General features: G+C 32.6%; 2 protein-coding genes across 3 annotated transcripts in view; one reads left to right on the top strand and one right to left on the bottom strand.

Moving 5' to 3' along the window:
* Positions 1-229: 229 nt before the first annotated feature.
* Positions 230-11,048, top strand: LOC144834512 (uncharacterized). The gene is made up of 3 exons (XM_078689342.1): positions 230-431; positions 8,470-8,533; positions 8,643-11,048. Exon 3 carries the CDS (start codon positions 9,036-9,038, stop codon positions 9,915-9,917), a length of 882 nt encoding a protein of 293 aa, XP_078545468.1. The 5' UTR covers positions 230-431; positions 8,470-8,533; positions 8,643-9,035; the 3' UTR covers positions 9,918-11,048.
* A 923-nt stretch (positions 11,049-11,971) lies between these two features.
* LOC144834491 (poly(A)-specific ribonuclease PNLDC1-like) overlaps positions 11,972-21,677 on the bottom strand; it is a 62,373-nt gene continuing 52,667 nt past the window's right edge. For both annotated transcript variants that reach the window (XM_078689311.1, XM_078689312.1), the window contains exons 17-21: positions 20,475-20,614; positions 19,362-19,451; positions 13,957-14,045; positions 13,248-13,346; positions 11,972-12,707 (exon numbers count right to left, since the gene is read on the bottom strand). In XM_078689311.1, the coding sequence (XP_078545437.1) occupies positions 12,650-12,707; positions 13,248-13,346; positions 13,957-14,045; positions 19,362-19,451; positions 20,475-20,614 (476 nt within the window). In that variant the 3' untranslated portion in view covers positions 11,972-12,649. The remainder of the gene's footprint in view (positions 12,708-13,247; positions 13,347-13,956; positions 14,046-19,361; positions 19,452-20,474; positions 20,615-21,677) is intronic.

The following is a 21,677-nucleotide window of genomic DNA, read 5'->3' on the forward strand; positions in this document are numbered from 1 at the left end:
CCATCAATTACGTTTTTTTCATATTGCAAGAATCGTGCGATAGGTAGCGGTATAAATTGCCTAATACTACTTTAATTCCTAGTGATTGCACATGCGTACTGCACGGCTGATGTGTACTGCAGTGATTGGTGCGTACTGCACGATTGATACATAGTACATAGTGATTGGTAATAATGCAATTGGTGTGTACTGAATAGTGATTGGTAAGTATTGAACGATGATTCTGAACACAAAGCAAGGGGAGGAGTTCCATAGATGATAAATACAGCAGCATTTCCATTTTTGGGAACATTTGATAACTTGCAACACACACACACTTAAGGTGAGGTGACCAGACTCTATACGAGTATCAGATTGTGCGGTTGTTAATCTACATAGACTAGAACTTCATTTCAAGAAATTATCCATCGGTTAGTTTGAGAGGCTTTCAAGTGAGTAACTTATATATTATATTGTTGCAATACTTTATATTTGATATGTAAACAGGTTTTGGCTATAATTGCTGCTGTTTCCTTTCTTTGGTTGTCAAAATGTAACATTTCTTTTTAAGTTCTTTTTACTTTTATTGTTTGATGTATAGTATAGATAGAATTTTATTTTAACTAGTCGCCAATCTGACAGGAGTGCTGATAAATAAAGTTTTGTCGAAGATCATGTACCCTCCCCCCTCCCCCCCCCCTATATAAATCTTGACCAAAACCAAAAAATTACCCTACAATAAATAGTAAGAGTAAAGTATTTACAATTTTGCTTAAAACACATTGTTTCAGCGCTGTGCTATAGTCTTTAACAGAGGTCGCCATTGCTGTTGCTGTAGACATTTAGGCATAAAGCCTTAAAACACGCTCTTTCACTATGTATATTATTTAACATAACTAGGCCAACATGATAACTTTGAAGTCACTTTTTGAAATGTTAAAAGTAGACTGTACTGGAAGTTCCTTCATCAGCGACTGAAGTTAAATGCAAACAATGTTATCCCTATCCCTAGTTGCGTGTGTTTCAAGCGGAAAAAGTAGACTACGATTATTTTGCTGATTATTAACACGCTATGGGAGTGTCATTACCGGTTAACTATAGGTGCCATTTATCATGAATTTTACGTGCGAGAGTACCATTTCAGACCATCTAGGAGTGTCATATTTTCAAAATCATCTCAACTCACCATGGTTGGGGCTGAGTTGGTGTGGATTCTCCACAGGATCTGCCCCTGACTACAGTCCTTGTAATCACATTATAATGCTATTTAAATGTTTAAAAGAAATAGCTCCAAGATTACTAATTATTATAACTTACTGTAGATAACCATAATAAATGCACTCGCTCCCAAAGTAATAATGATTTATCTATTCCGTTATGGAATAACTCTCAGGGTAAAAGAACTTTTGTTTATAGATCAAATTATGGAAATCTCTACCAAATAACATAAAACCAGAACTCCATAATATGTCTTTGGCAACTTTTAAATCTTCACTATAGAAAACATATATGTATTAACCTTTTTGCCTTCACAATTGTAAATAGTTTTATATCTGTTTTCTTTCTTTTTGTTTTTCTTTTATATTTTATTTTTGTTGTAAATATGTTTACTGAACCACTTTGGAAATCAGTACTGAAAGTGTATTTCAGTTTAAAGAAAGAATAAATAAATAAAACATGGGTGCCATTCAAGCAGGCATTAGTAACAACAAATATTGTTTATTCTATTGCTGATTATTACAATTAGTGTCTACAATAATTTATTTTGTAAACAATTTTTTAACAAAACTTATTTTTCACTGCTACTTTTAAAATTTGTAAATTTATCATAATCATACTGGAATGTTGTCTAAGTTACTTAATATAAAATTGTTGGTTTTATTAGTTAGTTTTACTAAATTATATGCCATCTTATTTTTAAAAACTGTGTTAATATAAACTATCTTTCCTATTGCCTTAATTGCATCAAAATTATTTGAGGCTGCATTGATTGATTTAACATGTAAAACTTGCTGTTTTGTTTTGGTGATCAGGAATTTGATTTTAGATCCGACCATTTCACTGATACCTTTTTTTGGTTTTAAACAAATAGTAGGCTATTATTTGAGAATTTATGTCAAATTTAGATTGTCTTGAAAATTTTAAAATTTACCTAAAATCTAAACTATGCAGAAATACATTGCAGCTGGATTTGGGTACAGTTAATGGTTATTATACTTTCCTAAAGATTGTCAAATTTTTGCATATAAAACTGAAACAATTGAAAAATTAAATAAATTGAAAGAATCAACATATGGCATGGCATACAATTTGCAGCACAGAAAAATCTATAATATAATAGCACTAAGCCGAAATTGTTTCTTCTATCTCCTCCTAATCCGCACGTCTGACAACAGCGCTGTTTTGGGGCACCTTTTAATTCCCTTTTATTCATTAGTCTATATTAGAACGGAAAATTTGTACGAAAATTGTGTTTTTTAGACCAATTTCTTTAAAATTGCAGAACGTTGCGTTCGGCAATCCTTGGCCGTTTCCCCACTAGCAAATGCAATCGAGCATGCAATTAAAGACGGTGCCACGCATGCAATTGGCAACCATACTGTACTGAATTATTTTGAACATAAATCCGGATGGAGGTATAGTAATCTCATGCCCCCATTATTTATTAAAAAATACATAAGAAAATATAATACGTCAATCTAAGTACAATATTTATATGTGTGAACAGGGAACTGTCTTTCCTAACTTAAGAATACAGTAAACCTATTCACTTTATGAGTTTCAGTTTCTTTTTTAGGGTAAGACGTGCTTAACAGGGGCAGATCCAGCATTATAGATTAGAGGGTGATAAATATTTCATAAATTAGTTATTATTTTATTTTAAAAAGTTAAATTTTATGGGTGGCTAAAGCCTGTTTAGCCTCTGCCTAAATCCGCGCCTGCTCCGGGATCACGGGCCAAGCAACAACTGGTGCACACTAGGGTTCGATTTAGACCGAAACCTGGCTACAGACAACGTCGTATCCACATGCTTCGGTTTGGGTTTAGTTTTTTTCCCCCAGTTTCTACTGTATGATCATTGCTTAGAGAGGTTTCATACAGCGCTTTATAAATCCATGATATTTAAACAGCTTTCAAGATCGGCCGAATCATCCAGGTCTTAAGGGGACACAGATAGCAGTTGAAAATCTACAGATGAAATCAGAAATTTTGTTTTAAAATCCTTTATAATATCTTCCTAAGATAGAAATATGGAAAATATCATAATAGTGAGAACTAATGTTATGAAATCTACGTTTCGCAGTACATCTGAGATAGATGAGGTAGGTATCCAAGGCGGAGATCTTTCCCAAAGTTTTTCCATTGTTTTCGTCAGAATTAAGCAAAATTTATATAGATACTGTACAAATGATTATTTTGCCAATTGCAAACAAATTGAATATAGCAACTATCAGGCTAGAGGGCGCTTCATGGTGGTTGGACGTGTTTCTGAAGTTGTAAAAGTTTTGAATCTTGTTTGCTGGTTTTGTATAGTTTTTTCACGATTTTTACTTACATAAAGTCTCCATCACTCTTCTTATTGCTACAAATGTAGCTTAAGCCCTTGTTTTATTCGATTTATCTTTCGATTGGAGAGATTTTTTGAGATTGTCTTGCTAGGCCTGGGTTTGAACAATGTAAGTTCCACGCAGTCAGAAGATGTTAATGATTTTTTTAATGTGTTTTATACAAATTGTGATTTCACCCACGGGTTTTGATTGAATTAAAGGATCAAATTGCTTACCCTCTCAGTCTAATATTCACTAGATTATTCAATGATCAGAAGGTCCCTCTATCGTGGAAGGAGGCAATTGTAATACCTATATTCAAAAAAGGCAAAAAGGAGGACCCGGCTAACTATAGACCGGTTAGTTTAACGTCGGTCATAGGGAAAATGATGGAAAGGATTATTAGGGATAAACTTGTAATGTATCTTGAGAGTAATGGTCTTTTGTGCAACGAACAATTTGGATTCAGACAAGGTAGATCATGTGCATTACAACTACTTGATGTCCTGGAGAGTTGACTACTAACCTGGATAACCATGATAGCTTTGTTTGTGTCTATTTAGACTATAAAAAGGCTTTTGATAGTGTGCCACACCAAAGGCTTCTAGTCAAATTGAAAGGTTTTGGTATTACGGGAAATCTACTAGGTTGGTTCTCTAATTATTTGTCAAATAGAACGCAACGAGTTAGTGTCAATGGTCAATTATCATCACAGGCTCCAGTATTAAGTGGAATTCCACAGGGTAGCGTTGTGGGCCCAATCTTATTTTCAATCTTCATTAACGATTTACCTGATGTTGTCGAATCTAGTATACGTTTATTTGCAGACGACACTAAGTTGTATAGAGTGGTCAATAACATTGATGATGCTGATTTATTTCAGAGAGACATTGACAGTGCTTCCCATTAGTCTAATGTTTGGCAATTGCCATTTAATGACACTAAGTGTAAGGTATTTCATTATGGTCGTGATAATCTTAAGTTCTTGTATTCAATGGCTGGTAATTTACTACATGAGGTAAAGCAGGAGAAAGATCTGGGTGTTACCTTTGATCCTAGTTTAATCTTTAATTTGCATGTAGCGGATATCTGTAAAAGGGCTAATAAGAAACTAGGAATGATTTATAGATCTTTTAAATTCTTGAATAAAGATGGATTTTTGAAGCTGTATAAGTCTATTGTCAGGCCAACGCTTGAATATTGTAACACTGTTTATAATCCTATTAGAAAACGAGATCAGGATGAAATAGAGAAGGTCCAGCAAAGAGCAACAAGATTGATTCCTAGGTACCGAAATATCCCTTATGAACAACGTTTGAGAATTCTTGGTCTTCCTACTATGAGATATCGAAGGCAGAGAGTGGATATTATCCAAGTTTTTAGGATTGTTAAGGGTTACGATCGTATCTCGATCAGCACATTTTTTGAATTTGATCTAGAATCTCGGACCCGTGGACACACATATAAACTCAAGTTTAAAAGCTCTCGTCTTAATATTAGGAGGGACACCTTCTCCAGGAGAGTTATTCTCTTATGGAATGCTCTGCCTACGGATGTAGTTTCATGTGCTACGGTGAACTCGTTCAAAGCAAAACTTAACGTCGCATGGTCTAACCACCCGCTGAAGTTTTCACCCTATATTGAATATGATTTTATTGCTAAGAGGGGCTTTTAAGCACTGAGTGCTTCGCCTCGATCCCGTAGACGAAAGTGTACGGGAAACAAGTAAGTAAACAAGTAAAGTATCAGATAAATGAAATGTTAGTGTGCCCTCTATTTTGTGTCTAAGTATATACTGTATACATACTACATAAAGTGCAGAATTATAGGTGAGAATAACGGGACCCGCCTTTTATTCAAATTTTTAACCTGATGACGTCATCAAAATGAAACACGTAGATATCAATTTTGGAAGGGAATTATATGAGCAACAACATATTAACGTGTTGAAGAAATTTGGATACGTAGAATATGGATGCGCACTCTTTTGAAGGTCATGAACTATGACGCAAAATATGAAAATACGACTTTTATAATTCAACTGGCCATATGATGACGTCACAACATCCGATGCGCAAAATTTGTACAGCTTCCAAAAAACGTTTTAATCATGAGTATCACTTTTCATTCTGAGGTGCTATAACATATTGAAATTTACTGGAATAATGAAAATAAGTGACCCAAGTTATTCACGCTTTTGAACATGATGACATCATAAAAATTTTAAAAAATGGTAATCATGCGAAAGATAGTTATTGACCTAGATATCAAAATCTGGAGAAAAATGAAATTCGGATAAGTGGAGATGCGCTCTATTAAATGTAATGAGCTATGACGAAAGAGACAAAAATCCTATATTTTATATTCGAGTGGCCATACAATGACATCGCAATGTCCGGTTAACTCACCAACTTCCAAAATATGAAATCACCATTTAGTTTAGAGACTATGACTCTTTTTAAAAAAGGCATAATTTTGACGAATTTTTGAACTTTTTCATCAAAAACGTGCGCAATTTGACTAATTCAAAGTTGGTAAAAGTACTAGAAAGGCTGGAAAAAAATTCACGAAAAAAAAAAAGATGAAGTAATCGCTACGTGCGCACCACGCGTGTAAATATTTGCACGCGCGTGGAAATTTTTACATGCTTAAAATGACATGAAACGTGTAGAAAGTTGATTAGAAATTGATCTTTCGCATTTTAAATTTTAAACGCGCGTGTAACTTTCTGTGAAATATGCCTTTTTTTTCACAGAAAGTTAGCGCATGATATAAATTACACTTTTGCTAAGTTTCAATTTAAATTGTTAAATGGTTTTCGATCTATGTTAACTACGCAAAATTCATAACTTACGCTGTGCGACTCCAAAGTCATATAACAAAATTTCTTGCACATCTACAGATAGAGTCCAATATTCTGAAAAAGTTATACAATTTTATGTTAACAGGAAGTAGAGATACGCTGCCAACAAAATTTGTGGAAAGAATAAGATAGAAAAAAAACCAATAACAAGGGGTTATCCGCTAAGTGCGGATAACCAATGAATACAAAATAAACACACACAAACAAAATGAATCCAAATGGTTTGATGATATACTGTTAAACATGAAAACACCACCCTCACAATTACGGAAAACAATTAACAACTAGATTTAATTCGTCACTATGACGAATTATAGGTTATATGCATTGATTTAAATAAAGATAATTGATTTGTAAAAGATATATTGATTGATTGATTTTCTCAGAATCTTTAATTATTTATAATATATGTTAGGATCTTGCTAACGCAAATACAATAGCCGGTACCACAATCCGATCAAAGATCCCTCTGCGTATAATGTCATAAACCACATTTGTTACATAATAATAAAGACATAAGTTACTTTTTATCTAGATTTCATTATAAATCATGTGTATAATCTATACACAAAGAAATACAATTGAACAAAAAATATGAATAATAAAAAAAATCTTATTTCGTTTCGTTACCCAAGGTGAGGCTCGATCTCGGTACCTTGAATGCCATAGACACGAGCATAGACCACCGAGCCATGCATAACTGACTACACAGAAATTCTGCGCACTCATGGATTGCCTGAAACGTACTCTAATTTCATCGAAAATAAATTTTGACAATTTTAAACTTTTAAGCGCGCGTACGCATGCGTTATATGCGCTACGCACGTAATTATATTGCCATATGATGAAATATGACCTGAAATTTATGAGTACCAAATTTTGTTTAAAAGTGATTCATGCTTGTGAAGATATGATTACAAACGTGATTTCATTAAATCTCGCGTAGACCGCGTAATTTATGATTGCGCACAGTGAAAACATAACCACATCGATTCCTGGCCATAATGAATATACTCTGATAAATTGACTTAGCTAGATGAAACTGATGCCAAAATAATTCACGGACAAAATAGTGCTAAGGAAAGAATAAATAAATATATAAAGATTGTGACAGAATCAAGAGGTTATGTGCATGATAATGCATATAACCTAATAATAACAATGTGTGTAGGTCGTGTTTCCGCAGCAATGTATTTTTCATTCGATTTATTGCATACACATCACTATTTCTGAGCATAATTAAAAACAAAACTCTCACAAAAAACAACAATACACCACGAAAAACACTCAAAATATATAGTTTGGCATTTTATAATGTGGTTAATGTTTGTGTGCATCATCTAACTTTCGACTACCATCACCACGTGCACTTTTTTGATTTCAAGTCCGTAAGTAGATGTAGTTTTATTTTTTCAATATTTCACATCTCAATTCTATAAATTACCACTTACTTTTTTATCATTGAAGTGTTTAAACTGCTGACAGACTTCAACATGCATGTCCCTGTCATGTACATTGTCACTTTCTGATGCGCACCCTAGATTCACACAGCACAATTTTTCTGTAGTGTATTTTCGTCCCATATCCAGTATTGCTTTCCTTTTTCTCATCCCATGCGAATTAGTATATACGCACACACCGTAAAGGCGGAAAAAGACCATGCGGAGCACGGGTTACTGCTAGTTATTATAATTCCTCCTAAATGATGTGTCCCACCCTTTTTTGCACTGCAACTTAAAGACTAGAACATAAGAAACAATTCTAAGAGACTGGGATACTCATTTCCACAGAAATGATTTCAGGATTGCTCATAGTCAATTTAAAATGATTGCAAAAGGGAAACATTTACATATGCTATATTTCTTATATTATTTGTTCATCAGTGTCACTTGCACTGATGATGGGCTAGTGTTGCCTGAAAGCTTTGCTAGTTTTTCTGGCTGTTTTACTTTATCGTTTTGTTTTAGCTTTCTGCTTATTTTATTTTGTATCTCCATTGAGATCCAGCCACATACCCAGTCATTTTGTCAGTAAATTTCCTTTGGATTCATATTATGTATTTGTTATTATATTTTTCAGTCATAATTGGTAAACAAGGCAGTACTTGGATATATTCCTAACTTATTGTAGCATCTAATTACAAGTAAATATCATTGTGTTCATACATTCCTATATATAACACTACACTATCTGTATTGAAATAGTTGCTGTGCTTTTTCTAACCATCTTGTCCTTTTGTCTGTTTATTATAGGATAGATTTTTCTTACAAGTGTAACGAAAGAAACATTTAACGGTGACTTTGTTTAGACCAACATTTGTATATGAAGAATTTATTGCACTATAATTTTTCAGCTGATAAATCAAACCAAAGAGAGAAATAGAGAGTGGAGCAAAATACTGAGTTTTGTAAAACAAATATTGTTTTCATATTTGACAAATGTAATAATTAGCATTACAAAATCATAAATTATCAATGATGAAATTTTGAGTTCTCCAAAACCTTTAATACACAACATTAAGTATCAATATTCATATATAATTATTGTCTCATACTATTCTTAAACATATTTGGTTATAGTATTTATTTTATAGATATTCTTCTCAGTGAATAAAATATAATTTCATTGCTTATATTCCATACACTATGGCAGATGGTGGTAAAACTGAAACAAAAAAAAGTGTCAAATTTCCTCACAATCCTGTGACAGGAAGGTGTGCTTATAAAAAAGCAAACTTTACAATAAATACATTTAATATAAACAACAACAAAATAAGTTCAGCTTTAAAGGTAGATGAAATCAAGAAAGATATCATCTTCTTGCAAGAATCAAAAAAGGAGGACAAAATACAAGGAGATTATGTTTACACATTCAAACCCCAAGGTCCAATACACAATGGTATGCTGGTAAAGGATTCAGTATTTGAAATAGATCCAGAGAACAACTATAAATACGGGCATCGATGGCACGCAATCATTTTAAGACGTCGCGCTGAGCCCAAAAAAAAAATAGTAGCAATATCATGGCATGGACCAAGAAATGTTCTAGGTACTGAGAAAAAAGAGGCTTTTAATGAACTTATCAAGTTTGCACAGAAAATAAGACGGGATTACTCAGCTCCTGCAATAATTGGTGGCGATTTTAATGTTGTTGAGAAAACAGTACGTGATTGGTTGAAGACGAAAGATGAATTTAAAATTGAAGCTCTAGAAAAAGAAAATTTAAAAGGATATCGCAAAGGCAAAAAAAGCATAGACTTTTTTGTACATTCATCTGATCTTGAAATATCATCAATAAATTCAATTGATATCACAGAGAAGTTAAAAAATCTTAATAATGGAGATGAAGGTGACAATGATGAAAGTAACGATGATGAAGGCGACAATGATGAAAGTAACGATGATGAAGGTGACAATGATAAAAGTAACGATGATGAAGGCGACAATGATGAAAGTAACGATGATGAAAGCAACAATGATAGAACCCTAACTAAGAAGATGGGTAAAATTAACTTGTCAACAAAATAAGAACTGAAAGATGTAAGACTTAAGAACATGCTTCTAAAAAAACTAGTCAGTCAACGAGAGGCAACTAAAGATAAGATGAAATTTAAAGAAACATGAATTTTAAAAGAAAAAAGTTGAGAGTTGTCACTGCAATGAAAAAAACCCCTGGATGGTAAATTTGTTTTCTAAAGATACACCACGTATATTTAGTTCTTAAAAGAACTGTTGAATTTCTCAATGTTTCGATCAATATACTTGATCGTCCTCAGGAGAGAGAATGGAGATTTAGTATCACCAATTCATAAAATTATTTAAAAATAATAATAATAAAAAACTAATAATAATAATAATATTACAAACAGAAGATATAATTGATTGTTAGTAACATTCTTTGGATGACCATAAATTATTTCACAAAATTTACGTACCGTTTAAATAGAATTAGCACTTATAAATTACAATACTGTACATAGATAGAAGTATTAGTAATGTAGGTGACGATATAAGCAGGTATAATTAAGTAACAATAATTTTATATTTATCTATGTTAAATGTTAGCATTAGCATTCTTTATTGATAATGTCACCCTAATAGTGCTAACTAAAATACAGCTAAATGTTAAAATTCTGCTTTTAGTTTCAACCAATCAGATGTATGGTATATGAAATTGATACTGTTTTAAATTCTTTGTTAGCGTGATTTAAGGGTAAAGTGAGTGATAATTAGCTGTGGTTTTAATACACTGTAAATTCAAGATTAACTTAATCCTATTTTCCATCATTTTGTTTTAGTATGAATGTTTTTAATTATCTATAATAATTAAATACTTTATATAAAGTATAGCTTTTTGGTAATTTGTGTAGCCTTTATAGTAATAAATATATTAAACATTCTAGTAATGTTTTAAGTTTAATAATTTTAAGTTTTCATTTGTCACAACGCAACAACAACAAAACATGATTTACCACAGAGTGCGGTCTTCAGTTTCAGTATTGTGACATTTTTTTTTATAATGTATAATTTAAATATTACAATAACATTGACTATAATGTTAGCATGTACTATGTTATATCATAAAACTCTACTGGGTGATACCAGGCGTAGATTAGCATGACCCTATTTTACTATATTGTTTTAGAATAATAAAGTAATGAAATAGTAAAAACTTTTATAATGCATTTTTCTAATTGACTACATTTTATGATGAAGAGGATGATGATGGTGGTGAAGGAGGGAGACAACAGTTACAATGATGACAAAGAATATGCCATGACAGTACGTCTTCATCTGTATAAAGCTTGATTCTGTTGTTGTAAGAAATAAATACTGCACTCTTTAAACAGGGTTTGATAAGTATTAAAGATGTATTGTCCTACAAAAACATGCAAAAAAGATTAATAATTCTTTGATAGTCCATTTTGCATCTTTAAAGTCCCATTCCTTACGTTTTTTAGAACTAATTTACATTTAATGTAAAAATAAATACTATATGGTCCTATTGAGTTAAAAATTTGAAAAATAAGTTGATTCTAATAAATTAAGGGGCCTGCTATAAATCTCAACATGCATTGTGCGCGTATTGATATTTTTGTTTTTCTTCTGTGATTCATCCACTTTTCTATCGATCAGCCAAAACAAATGGAAGATGAAAATACCAGGTTTCCCCCAATTTGTATCAACGGATTCTGGCAAAAACAGAAAGACAATTAATGCAGCAACTATACAACGTCAGGCTAGCATACGAAGTTCATACGTTACCGATGTTTACCAGCTAGGCTTACAAAACTTGTTATCATAATTTACCATAAAACGTACATTTAAGACAAGGAATGACCTGGTTTAATGTTTTTAAAGTAATATATATGCATTATTTTTACAAAACGTCAGAAATTGTATGGGTCATTAATGAAGATACAGTAATCACTTTAAAAGAAAAAAAAAACAGAAAAAATAATGTTTTCACTTATAAAAAAAAATAAATGGTTAAATTCAATCAAAAAACCAACTGGTTTGCAGCAAATTTTACTGTTGTTTTTTAATGTTTTTTTTCAATCAAATCATTGGTAAAAGTGAATAACTATTAACATTAAAATTGCATACTCAACAAGAAAATAAAAATATATTTTTTCAGGGGGACAATACATCTTTAAATGTTGAACAACATTCTATGGCTTAACAATCTAACAGAGTGTTACATAGAAAACTAATACAAACTAATAATAATCTAAAGCCTGCTTTTCAGTCAATGTTATTCGACACTATCGTTAACAATAATCAGTGATCTTATATGTAAACATTGACATTTTTACAGTTTAAAGGAAAAGGTACTTATTTAATTAACGACGACGACACAAAACTTTGGTGACTTACAGGAAAAGTTGTAACAATCGACGGTATCAATGCTAGAAGTCGCAAGAGTTGAATCCAGTTATCCAATAATGGGGTTTGAGATATGTTCAGACCTACTTTGTAGTTGCATGATGTGAAAAAAAAAAAGTATTTAAATTTGTCTATAAAAAGTAAAAAAGTTTACTTTTAATGCATTCCTAATAGTTGTTGTAGATAAAATACAAAAGTTGTAACACAATTTATTAAAACAGGTATATTTATCCTAGGTAACCTTAAAACTTTTATCAAAAGACAGCAAATCTAGGAAGTTTGATTCATTGTGTTATCAGCATCAACTGCTAACGCAGAGGATCATCATCGTGAGGGTCATCCTTCTGTGGAATCCAATTAAATCCTGCCAATATTCATTTATCACCAACAAACGTCCAGACACAAAAAGCACCCATCGCAAGTATTGATATCCTAATGTCATGACGAAAAATGTTAAGAAACAAAAAAGAATAAAAATAAGAATACAGCCGGGTATGGCAGTCACATGAGTAATGAAACACTGACAACCAAACAATATAAACACTGCCCTCTCACCCAAGAAGGGAAGTATACCGTAATGTTACTTTCTGTGTTAGATGACAACCAAGTCAATTTTAAAAATCTAAACACTGCCCTCTCACTTTTAAAAGGGAAGTATCTGTATACTGTACTGTCCTACAAATTACAAGCTATATTAAGTCAAATAATAATTGAAATAAAATGCATTTAAGTAAATTACAAATTCTAGAAAAAAAACTAGTAACAGAAATTCTATAGTCCCACAGCTATTTCAGGTCAATTTGTAACTGAATTATCTGCATCTTTTATAGCATTCCTTACACTAAAATTCTGTAATTTAGTCTATTAGATACTGTCTGGTAGTAGGAAGTGCATGCATACATATTGGCAATGAATCGTTTGATACTAACTTCTTGAAACAAATTAAATTAATATTCAAGTGTGTCTACATACCACAGACCATATCTAACAGGTTTACAATGCTTCACTAGGCTATACCGAGACACAGACACTATCTTATTCTGACGGAAAGCTTTCAGGATATGCTTGCTTCTGGAAAGAGAAAAAAAAAACCATTTGTAATTGTAGAGGCAGATGATAATACAGTGTAATAAACATTATAATGAATTTAAATGAATAGAGAATTCTAAGAAAGCATTTGCTTGTGTTATGCAACAATGTAACCATTAAACAAATGTAGATCTAATTTTTATCTTCAAGATCGATTTTATACCATTTCAAAATGTAATGGTTGAACAGCACTAGTTGTATTCTTGCGAACCAAAACACAAATACCTATTAGTTAGGATATCATGAAAAGGTCATTGTTTTTCACAAAACATGGGCCTAAAGACATGCCTACACCAAGCTTATGTCTTTCACTCTACCAAACAAAAATTAATTATTACAGCCGACATTTGTATGGCCAAACAACAATCTGTTCGCATCACTTCAGTTGCAATTTGTAACTTCTAATTAAAAATTCCAACGTTTCAATAACACTAAAAAGATTGGAAAGTGTTTCTGAACTTTGACTTATAAGCTAGTTTTAACCTTAAAACTGACTTTACACTACTTCTAGCTAAAATCTCAAATTCATTCTTATTCTTAAGACTACTGAAAACTGCTATCAACTAAATTATTCAATATAAAATGAAGATACCCGTTGAATGTAGATACAGCCAAGACTGCAGTTTTTGCATCTATAACCTGGATGTCAACAGATGCATATCCTTCAAACATGCTTGCCAGCTGGAAGAAAAAAAGCAGAATAAAATGAAAAAATGTAATAAATAGTAAACCAGATTTTAAAATATTGAATCAAACAACAGAGCAACTGAACATTTTTCTGGATTTATGATAAACACACACATCCCTATAAATATAAAAATGCAATTATTATATTGAAGTTAAATTGCTCTATATTGCACAGAACAACATAACATCCACTGGAATAATTTCAGATAAAATAAAATTTGGAGTTACCATTGTTTTACTTTACAAGTTAACACGGTATTATTTTAATTTAAAATCAATTGAGTGTTGGAATGCCACTAATGGCATTCATGGTGCAGTTTATAGCTGCAAAGCAAAATAAGAGATAAAGTGTTGACTTGAAGTCCTAATGACCATACATTTTATATATGGCAACCAGTATTTCCAGAGAAAAGACTGAGAAACATTCTTATACTAGTAAGTAAGGTATAATGATAATAATATACTCAAAATATTGTTGGTATTTTATACCCAACATTTAAAGTCCCATTCTCTACATTTTTATATTTAATTTCAGGTCACAAACTACATTTAATGTAAAATAAATACTGTATGTATTGAGATAACTTTTTTCGCTTAAGTAGAAACCATCATCTTTTGGCACACCCCTATTCAGGAGACAGTTTCCCATGAATAATAGAAAATATATATTTTAAAACTATACAGCCAACACTTATTCAGGAAACACCTCTATTAAGGGGACACTTGTCCCAAATGTAAGCCTTTAATAAGAGTTTTACTGTATTCAGCCACGGTGCCAAATGCAAGTAGATACTGCAAAAGAAAGTGGTCTGTTGACAGCTTGAGTGGCAGCTTAAAATACCAAAATCTGCAATATCACCGTAGAAGAAGAAAAGCCAGTTGATTCAGGAAGGAAAAAGCACTTGTTAAGTATCCTGTAATATCCTCATTGTTCTACAATTCTACCTTTAGAGAACAATTACAATGCTAACAATCACGTTTTACAATGAGAGTGAGGTCTAATTTTAGCCTCACTTATTGTACATGAATGCTTGTGAAATTATTTTCCTCCAAATTCTATTTTGATATGATAGTTAATTAGGTAATAGCGCACAATTCATTTTAACTCTAGAAGTATCCTTAAAAACATTGATCAAATTAAACAACTCTTAGAATCAACAAAGCATCAATTTGATGTCATTGGTGTAAGTGAAACCTGGCTTAAATATGATAACCCTCTTGTACAGCTCCCTAATTACCATTTTACTGCAAATCACAGAGACCATAAAGTCGGTGGTGGCGTTGCCATGTATATTCGTGATAGCCTTCAGTATTCCACAAGAAATGACTTGACTCTACACCCCTCTACATGCGAATCAATTTTTATCGAAATTACCAGACCAAATTTAAAAAACATCGTTATTGGAACAGTTTATAGGCCCCCCTCTTTTGACCCAAACACATTCTCAGATGAATTAGATTCTGTTCTTTCCACATTATCCAAAGAAAACAAGATTGTGTATATCCTTGGCGATTTCAATATTGACATTCTCAAATATGAATTTGATAATGAAGCCCGCCATTTTATAAATTCACTGTTTAGTAACCATTACCTTCCATGTATTCACAAGCCATCCCGTATATCTAAAACCACTGCTACTCTGCTTGACAACATTTTTACAAATCAGTTCGATCATCACAACATAAGTGGTTTACTGTATTGTGATATCTCTGATCATCTTCCTGTTTTCAATATTTCTTTTATTAATAATATTCCAACTGGCTCAGATGGGGAAGAAATTCATGAGTTCAGAAAAATAAACTATACATCCCTGGAAAACTTTCGCATTGATGTGGCTTCACAACAATGGCTTGAAGTTATAAATACTGACGATCCCAACACTGCATATAACAATTTTGACAATAAATTAAAATCACTTTATAATAAACACTTTCCCCTCCAAAAATCAAAAAAAAAAATAAATAAAATAAAATCCTGGATGACTAATGGATTGCTAAATTCAGTTAAATATAAACAGAAACTTTATTCTAAATTCCTCCACTGTCCTTCTGTCGCCAATGAAAAAACATACAAAAAATTTCGCAATAAACTAAATACTTTGGTCAAACTGGCTAAAAAATCACATTACAAGGACACTTTCATTAAACATAAAAATAATATCAAGGCAACCTGGAAAACCATCAATTCACTACTCAAAAACCCCAATAATCGAAACTCTGATATCTCTATCAACTGTAACGGTGAACTGACTAAAGATCCCAATACAATATGTAATGCTTTTAACAAATACTTTGTAGAAATCGGTCCCTCCCTTGCTAACAAAATTCCCAATGTCAACAACTCATTTAAAGACTTTCTGCCAAATCCAACTCATAATTCTTTATTTCTTAATCCAGTTGATGAGACGGAAGTTATAAAAATTATCACATCCTTTGAAACAAACAAATCCCCTGGCATTGACGATTTTAAAACTAAACCCATTAAATATGTCGCCAATTTGATCTCTTTCCCTTTATCCCATATTTTTAATCTTGTTTTAACTAATGGTGTGTTCCCAGACAGGATGAAGATAGCGCGCGTTACTCCTATTTATAAGTCCGGAAACAAATCTGATCTCTCCAACTATCGTCCTATCTCAATTCTTTCAATTTTCTCGAAAGCCTTGGAGAGAGTGATTTATGAACGTACGTCCTCATTCATAAATAAATACAACATTCTCTACAAAAAACAATTTGGATTTAGAAAAAGCCACAATACTGCATCCGCTCTAATCGACCTAACTAATAAAATTGTTGATGGTTTCGAAGACCGTCACCTCACATTAGGAATTTTTATAGACCTCTCCAAGGCTTTCGATACAATTGATCACAATATACTCTTATTCAAATTATCTCACTATGGAATCCGTGGCCCTGCTTTAAATCTCTTCAAAAGTTACCTCTCTAATCGTGTCCAATGCACAAAATTCTCCAATTCAATCTCTAATTTCAATCATGTAACTTGTGGTGTTCCCCAAGGCTCCTTACTCGGTCCCCTTTTATTTATTCTGTACATTAACGATATCTATCTTTCTTCCCCATTACTTGATTTTTACCTATACGCTGACGACACAACTGTCACTTATTCTCACCCTGAAATCCAAACTCTGTTTAATACTACCAACTCCCACCTAGAGATGTTGTCCCAATACTTTGCTGCTAATAAACTTTCTATAAACCATAAAAAATGTAACTTCATCCTGTTTGGGACCCCCCAGAAGTTAAAAAATGTTGACCCATCACTATACAATATTACCATTGAAAATATAAACATCCCCTCTGTTCAATCAGCAAAATTCTTAGGTGTCCATCTTGACTCTGGCCTGACGTGGAAAACACACATTAGTGTAACTGAAAACAAAATTTCCAAAAGCCTTGGTATTATTTTTCGTTTGTCTTCATATTTACCCCCTAATATCCTACGCATCCTGTATTGCTCTATGATTCTTCCCTATTTGAGTTATTGTAATATTGTTTGGTGCAACACATACCCTACAAACCTTAATAAATTGCATACCCTCCAAAAGAAGGCTATCAGAATTATATCTGGCGCGCCTCCGCTTTCCCATTCCTCTCATTTATTTTCAAATCTTAATCTCATCAAACTTAATGATATCAACTTAATTCAACAAACCATTTTTGTCTACTCTGCCTTAAACAACATCCTTCCTCACCATCTTTGTTATATATTTACTTCCAATTCCTTCTATCATTCCCATCACACACGTACTAAAAATAAATTATCTATACCCTCCCATAGAACAAATTTTTTCCAACATAACATTCGATACTCTGGACCCACCCTATGGAACAACCTACCACCCTCCATTTTAAAATCTGCTTCCCCTAAGATACTTCTCTCAAAATTAAAAAAATACACCTTTTCTACTTATTAAATATTTATTAATCGGTCATGTCTCGATCTGCAGTACCAACAGATTTTTTTTTTTTCTGTTATTCATATTTTAGATTATGAAATTTATTATGATTTTCTTCAATGCATTTCTTTTCTTTTTTATTTGTGTTAAGGCTCGCCCAACACAAGATGTTACAAACATCTTTCTGGGCTTTTGCCTTCATTTTCTGATACACTTTTATAATTCTGTACAATCCTGTTTCTTGTTTTCCTACTGTATGTATTCAGATTTTGTAAATAAATGTCTATTGAATTGAATTGAATTGATAACAACAATTATATATTTATAATTTCGCAATGTAATCCTGAAACAGAAAACAGGTACATATTAATTATACTTGAAAGTGTAAAGCTCTTTCTACAATATCATACTAGTTTGACTAAAAAAGTGTGACGTTACCAGAGGGGGTATTGATGCCATCATCATGTCCATGGGCACATAACATTTTTTTGTAACATAAAGTTTGATAGTATAGACAGAGCTTAAGCTGGCATAAATTAGTTTTGGTTGACTCCTGAGGCTGTCTAAATCTGTCCAAAATATGTCAAATGTCAACAGTGACTGGGTCGGCCTAAATTGTGATTGTAAATGGAGTCCTATTTAAATATGAATATCTTTCTCATGCACATATTCATTTAATATTAACTACACAGATTAAATATTACATTTTTTTTTACTTTATTAATATAATTTACTAGTTTTTGTTGTAGGTTATAGGGGTTGTGGACGTAATGGTGTTATAACACCTTGTTGCTGACATAACGCCTTGACTACTTCCAAATAAATAAATGAAAAAAAATGAACTAAATTGTGATGTGAGTCAAATGGTAGAGCGGTTAAGGCCGTTTACCGTACCTAAAAAGCCAGAAGCATCGGCAAGGGTTCGAGGCCGACTCGCTCCTAGTTCTTGTAGTTGAACAAGTCTTCTCGGATAAGGACTATAAACCGTAGGTCCAGTGTATACAGTTATAACCTGTGTGCACTTTAAAGAACCCAGTTCATTATTCGAGAAGAGTAGGAGGTTACCTCGGTAAACTGGTTCCCAAAATAGCCGCTGTATCTGGGGGATTACTACCTATCTGATAGGACAGTGATTAATTTAATATTGGTAATCACATTGCTAAACCACATTGCCTAAAGACATTTAAAAACATTTTTATTAAATGGCTGCTGCTGTGAGTCTATTGTATTTTATAGTTTATGTTTACACACAAATAAGCAGTGCTTTAACTTGACACAGTCACACCTTAATGGATGGATAAATTACTAATTTAACTAATTTAGTCGCATTCCATTCAACGTGTATGACATCATCATATAAATGTATCATACAATCTAATTACTAGTATCTTACCGTATCCGCTGGGGGTAAATTGTTACTGCCCCTTGCTACTACATACAACCAATCAGGACGGTGTGATTTAGGATCTTTCCCATCGATTTTCTACAAAGTATAATAAACCACCGGAGTGAAATTGATTAACGATAAATTGAGAATATAAACTAGCGTTTTATTGTTAATAATTATTGAGAGAAAAGCGTAACAAACTGGTAGGATAATAATTTAATTAATTAAGAATATAAATCTGTATTTGAGTTAATAGGCTTGGAATTCAATTAGGCTATCTAGCTATGGATTCACTGTTTATGTTCAGTCTCTGTTAATAGGTTTTTTATGACTGAGGTTGGTGCTTGCCAAGTGATCAGATCTGTGAGAAAATGAAATTGTACTTGGAACATAGTCGTCTTTGTGCATATACAAATACAGTAAACCCATATAGTTAAGGCCTACAGAAATTAGCAGTAACGGTAAGCGGAAAACCGCGTAGCTTGTCCCACATAGAATCTGTATTTCTATCCTGAGCGGAAACCGCTGTCCACTCCGAGTTGTGTGTAAGTGGTCATAAAGAATAATATAGATTCTATATTTTTTATTACTGTTACCGCTCGTCTGTGTAAATTGGCCTTTAGAAATCAAGCTAAAAATAAATGCCAAATTTATGGGGGTGTCCCCTGTATAGGGGTTGGCCCTAAACATATATTTCCACTTTCACAGAAAAGTGTCATTTTAATAGGGGTCTTCACTTAATAGGCTTCTACTGTATACCGTACATGACAAATATAAATGTTATATATTGTTAATGTAATCCGGCACTATAATCACACCCTTAATTTTCGTGGAATTTCTTATTTCCAGGCCACCAGTAAAGTATACACATTATTATCATCGTAGTAGGCCTACACTCCTGTCTCTTAGCAAGTTTGTGATCAAGTTTAAATCCAGGAAAAACTAGGAATATCTTGGAATTTGAATATCCTGAAATTCAATAAATAATATAACAGGACGTAAAACAAGATTGTAAAGACTGGAAAAAAAATAACAGCATTTAAATTCATTACATGAATTGAACAAAGTTTTTTCCGTGTGTCAAAGATTAAGATTATCAAAAGCTCTTATAGATCTCACCACAAACATAACATTTCCTCGCATCAGGTTCACGCTGTTTTTGTATGGCTGTACAATGTGTATGTAATCAATGAAGCGTTGAGGTTTCATTCCCACGATCATCTTGTCTGCAGCAAGCAGATGGCACAAACGCAGAAACACTATAAAAGTAAAAAATAGATTGAATGAATAATGACATTTTTTCCAAACCAAACACTCTTGTGCTTACTCAAAATGTACACATCAAAGTCAGTGTTTCTACTAGGGTGGATAACCCCTTGTAACTGACATTTACGTGAAGTTGTGCACCTCCTAAATGTACTGTTTGTCGTGCTGATAACTAACTCGTCAAAGTGACGAGTTCAAATCTAGTATATATTTTTTTTGTGCACCATCATGTTTTTATGTTGCCAGTGTAAGCTAAATGTGCCCTGGGATTCTCTGTAGATTTTTAAAAACATTTTTGAACAATCTATATATCCAATATTGCTTTCATTTTTTAGCTTATATATATTTCAAAGTGAAGGGATAGTGTATAACAAAATGAATGGCCGTAAATACAGTAGTTCCGAATTTTATTCTTGATACAATTTGTTTTTTATTTTAATAATTAAAAAGTACTTTTATCAGAGTGAGCTTTTATTATACTTGCCCATGCAAAGTATCTAACCACATACTAAGGCATAAAAAGATCGCTAGTATGATATTATCACAATATAAATCATTATTATAATTTGCATCTTGCTTGGAGGTACAGCAACGGAAATTGCTAAGAAATGTTGAGCAGAAGTGTAGGGAATTTCCCAGTGTAGTCCACATAGTCCCTGTTGAACAGGTGCCTGGGCATGGCTACTACGATATAAAAGAATACTTAAAGGAGCAGCATGTTATTAAAAAGTGTTCAAATCTAGTTCAAAATGAAATTGTTATTGCTCCGTGGACGTGCAGTTTGGATAAAATAAGGGCGTAGGATATTACCGCTTTATACATTTTCATTTTCCTATGTTGGTGCACTATAAACATTTTGCAAGCATCCATAAACAGATATCAAAATGACTGAAATTGTACCCAGAAGGTTTTAAACTACATTTGAACCACCCCTAATCTGGGGCAGATCAAATGTAGTTAATGATGTGGGCACTGATATTAATATACGATAACTTATAGTGTGAAGCCTACAACAAGACTATAATGAAAAAATCTGAAAATAAAATAATTATTTAT

The sequence above is a fragment of the Antedon bifida genome, chromosome 2, assembly GCF_963402885.1.
Source record: "Antedon bifida chromosome 2, ecAntBifi1.1, whole genome shotgun sequence".
NCBI lineage: Eukaryota > Metazoa > Echinodermata > Crinoidea > Comatulida > Antedonidae > Antedon > Antedon bifida.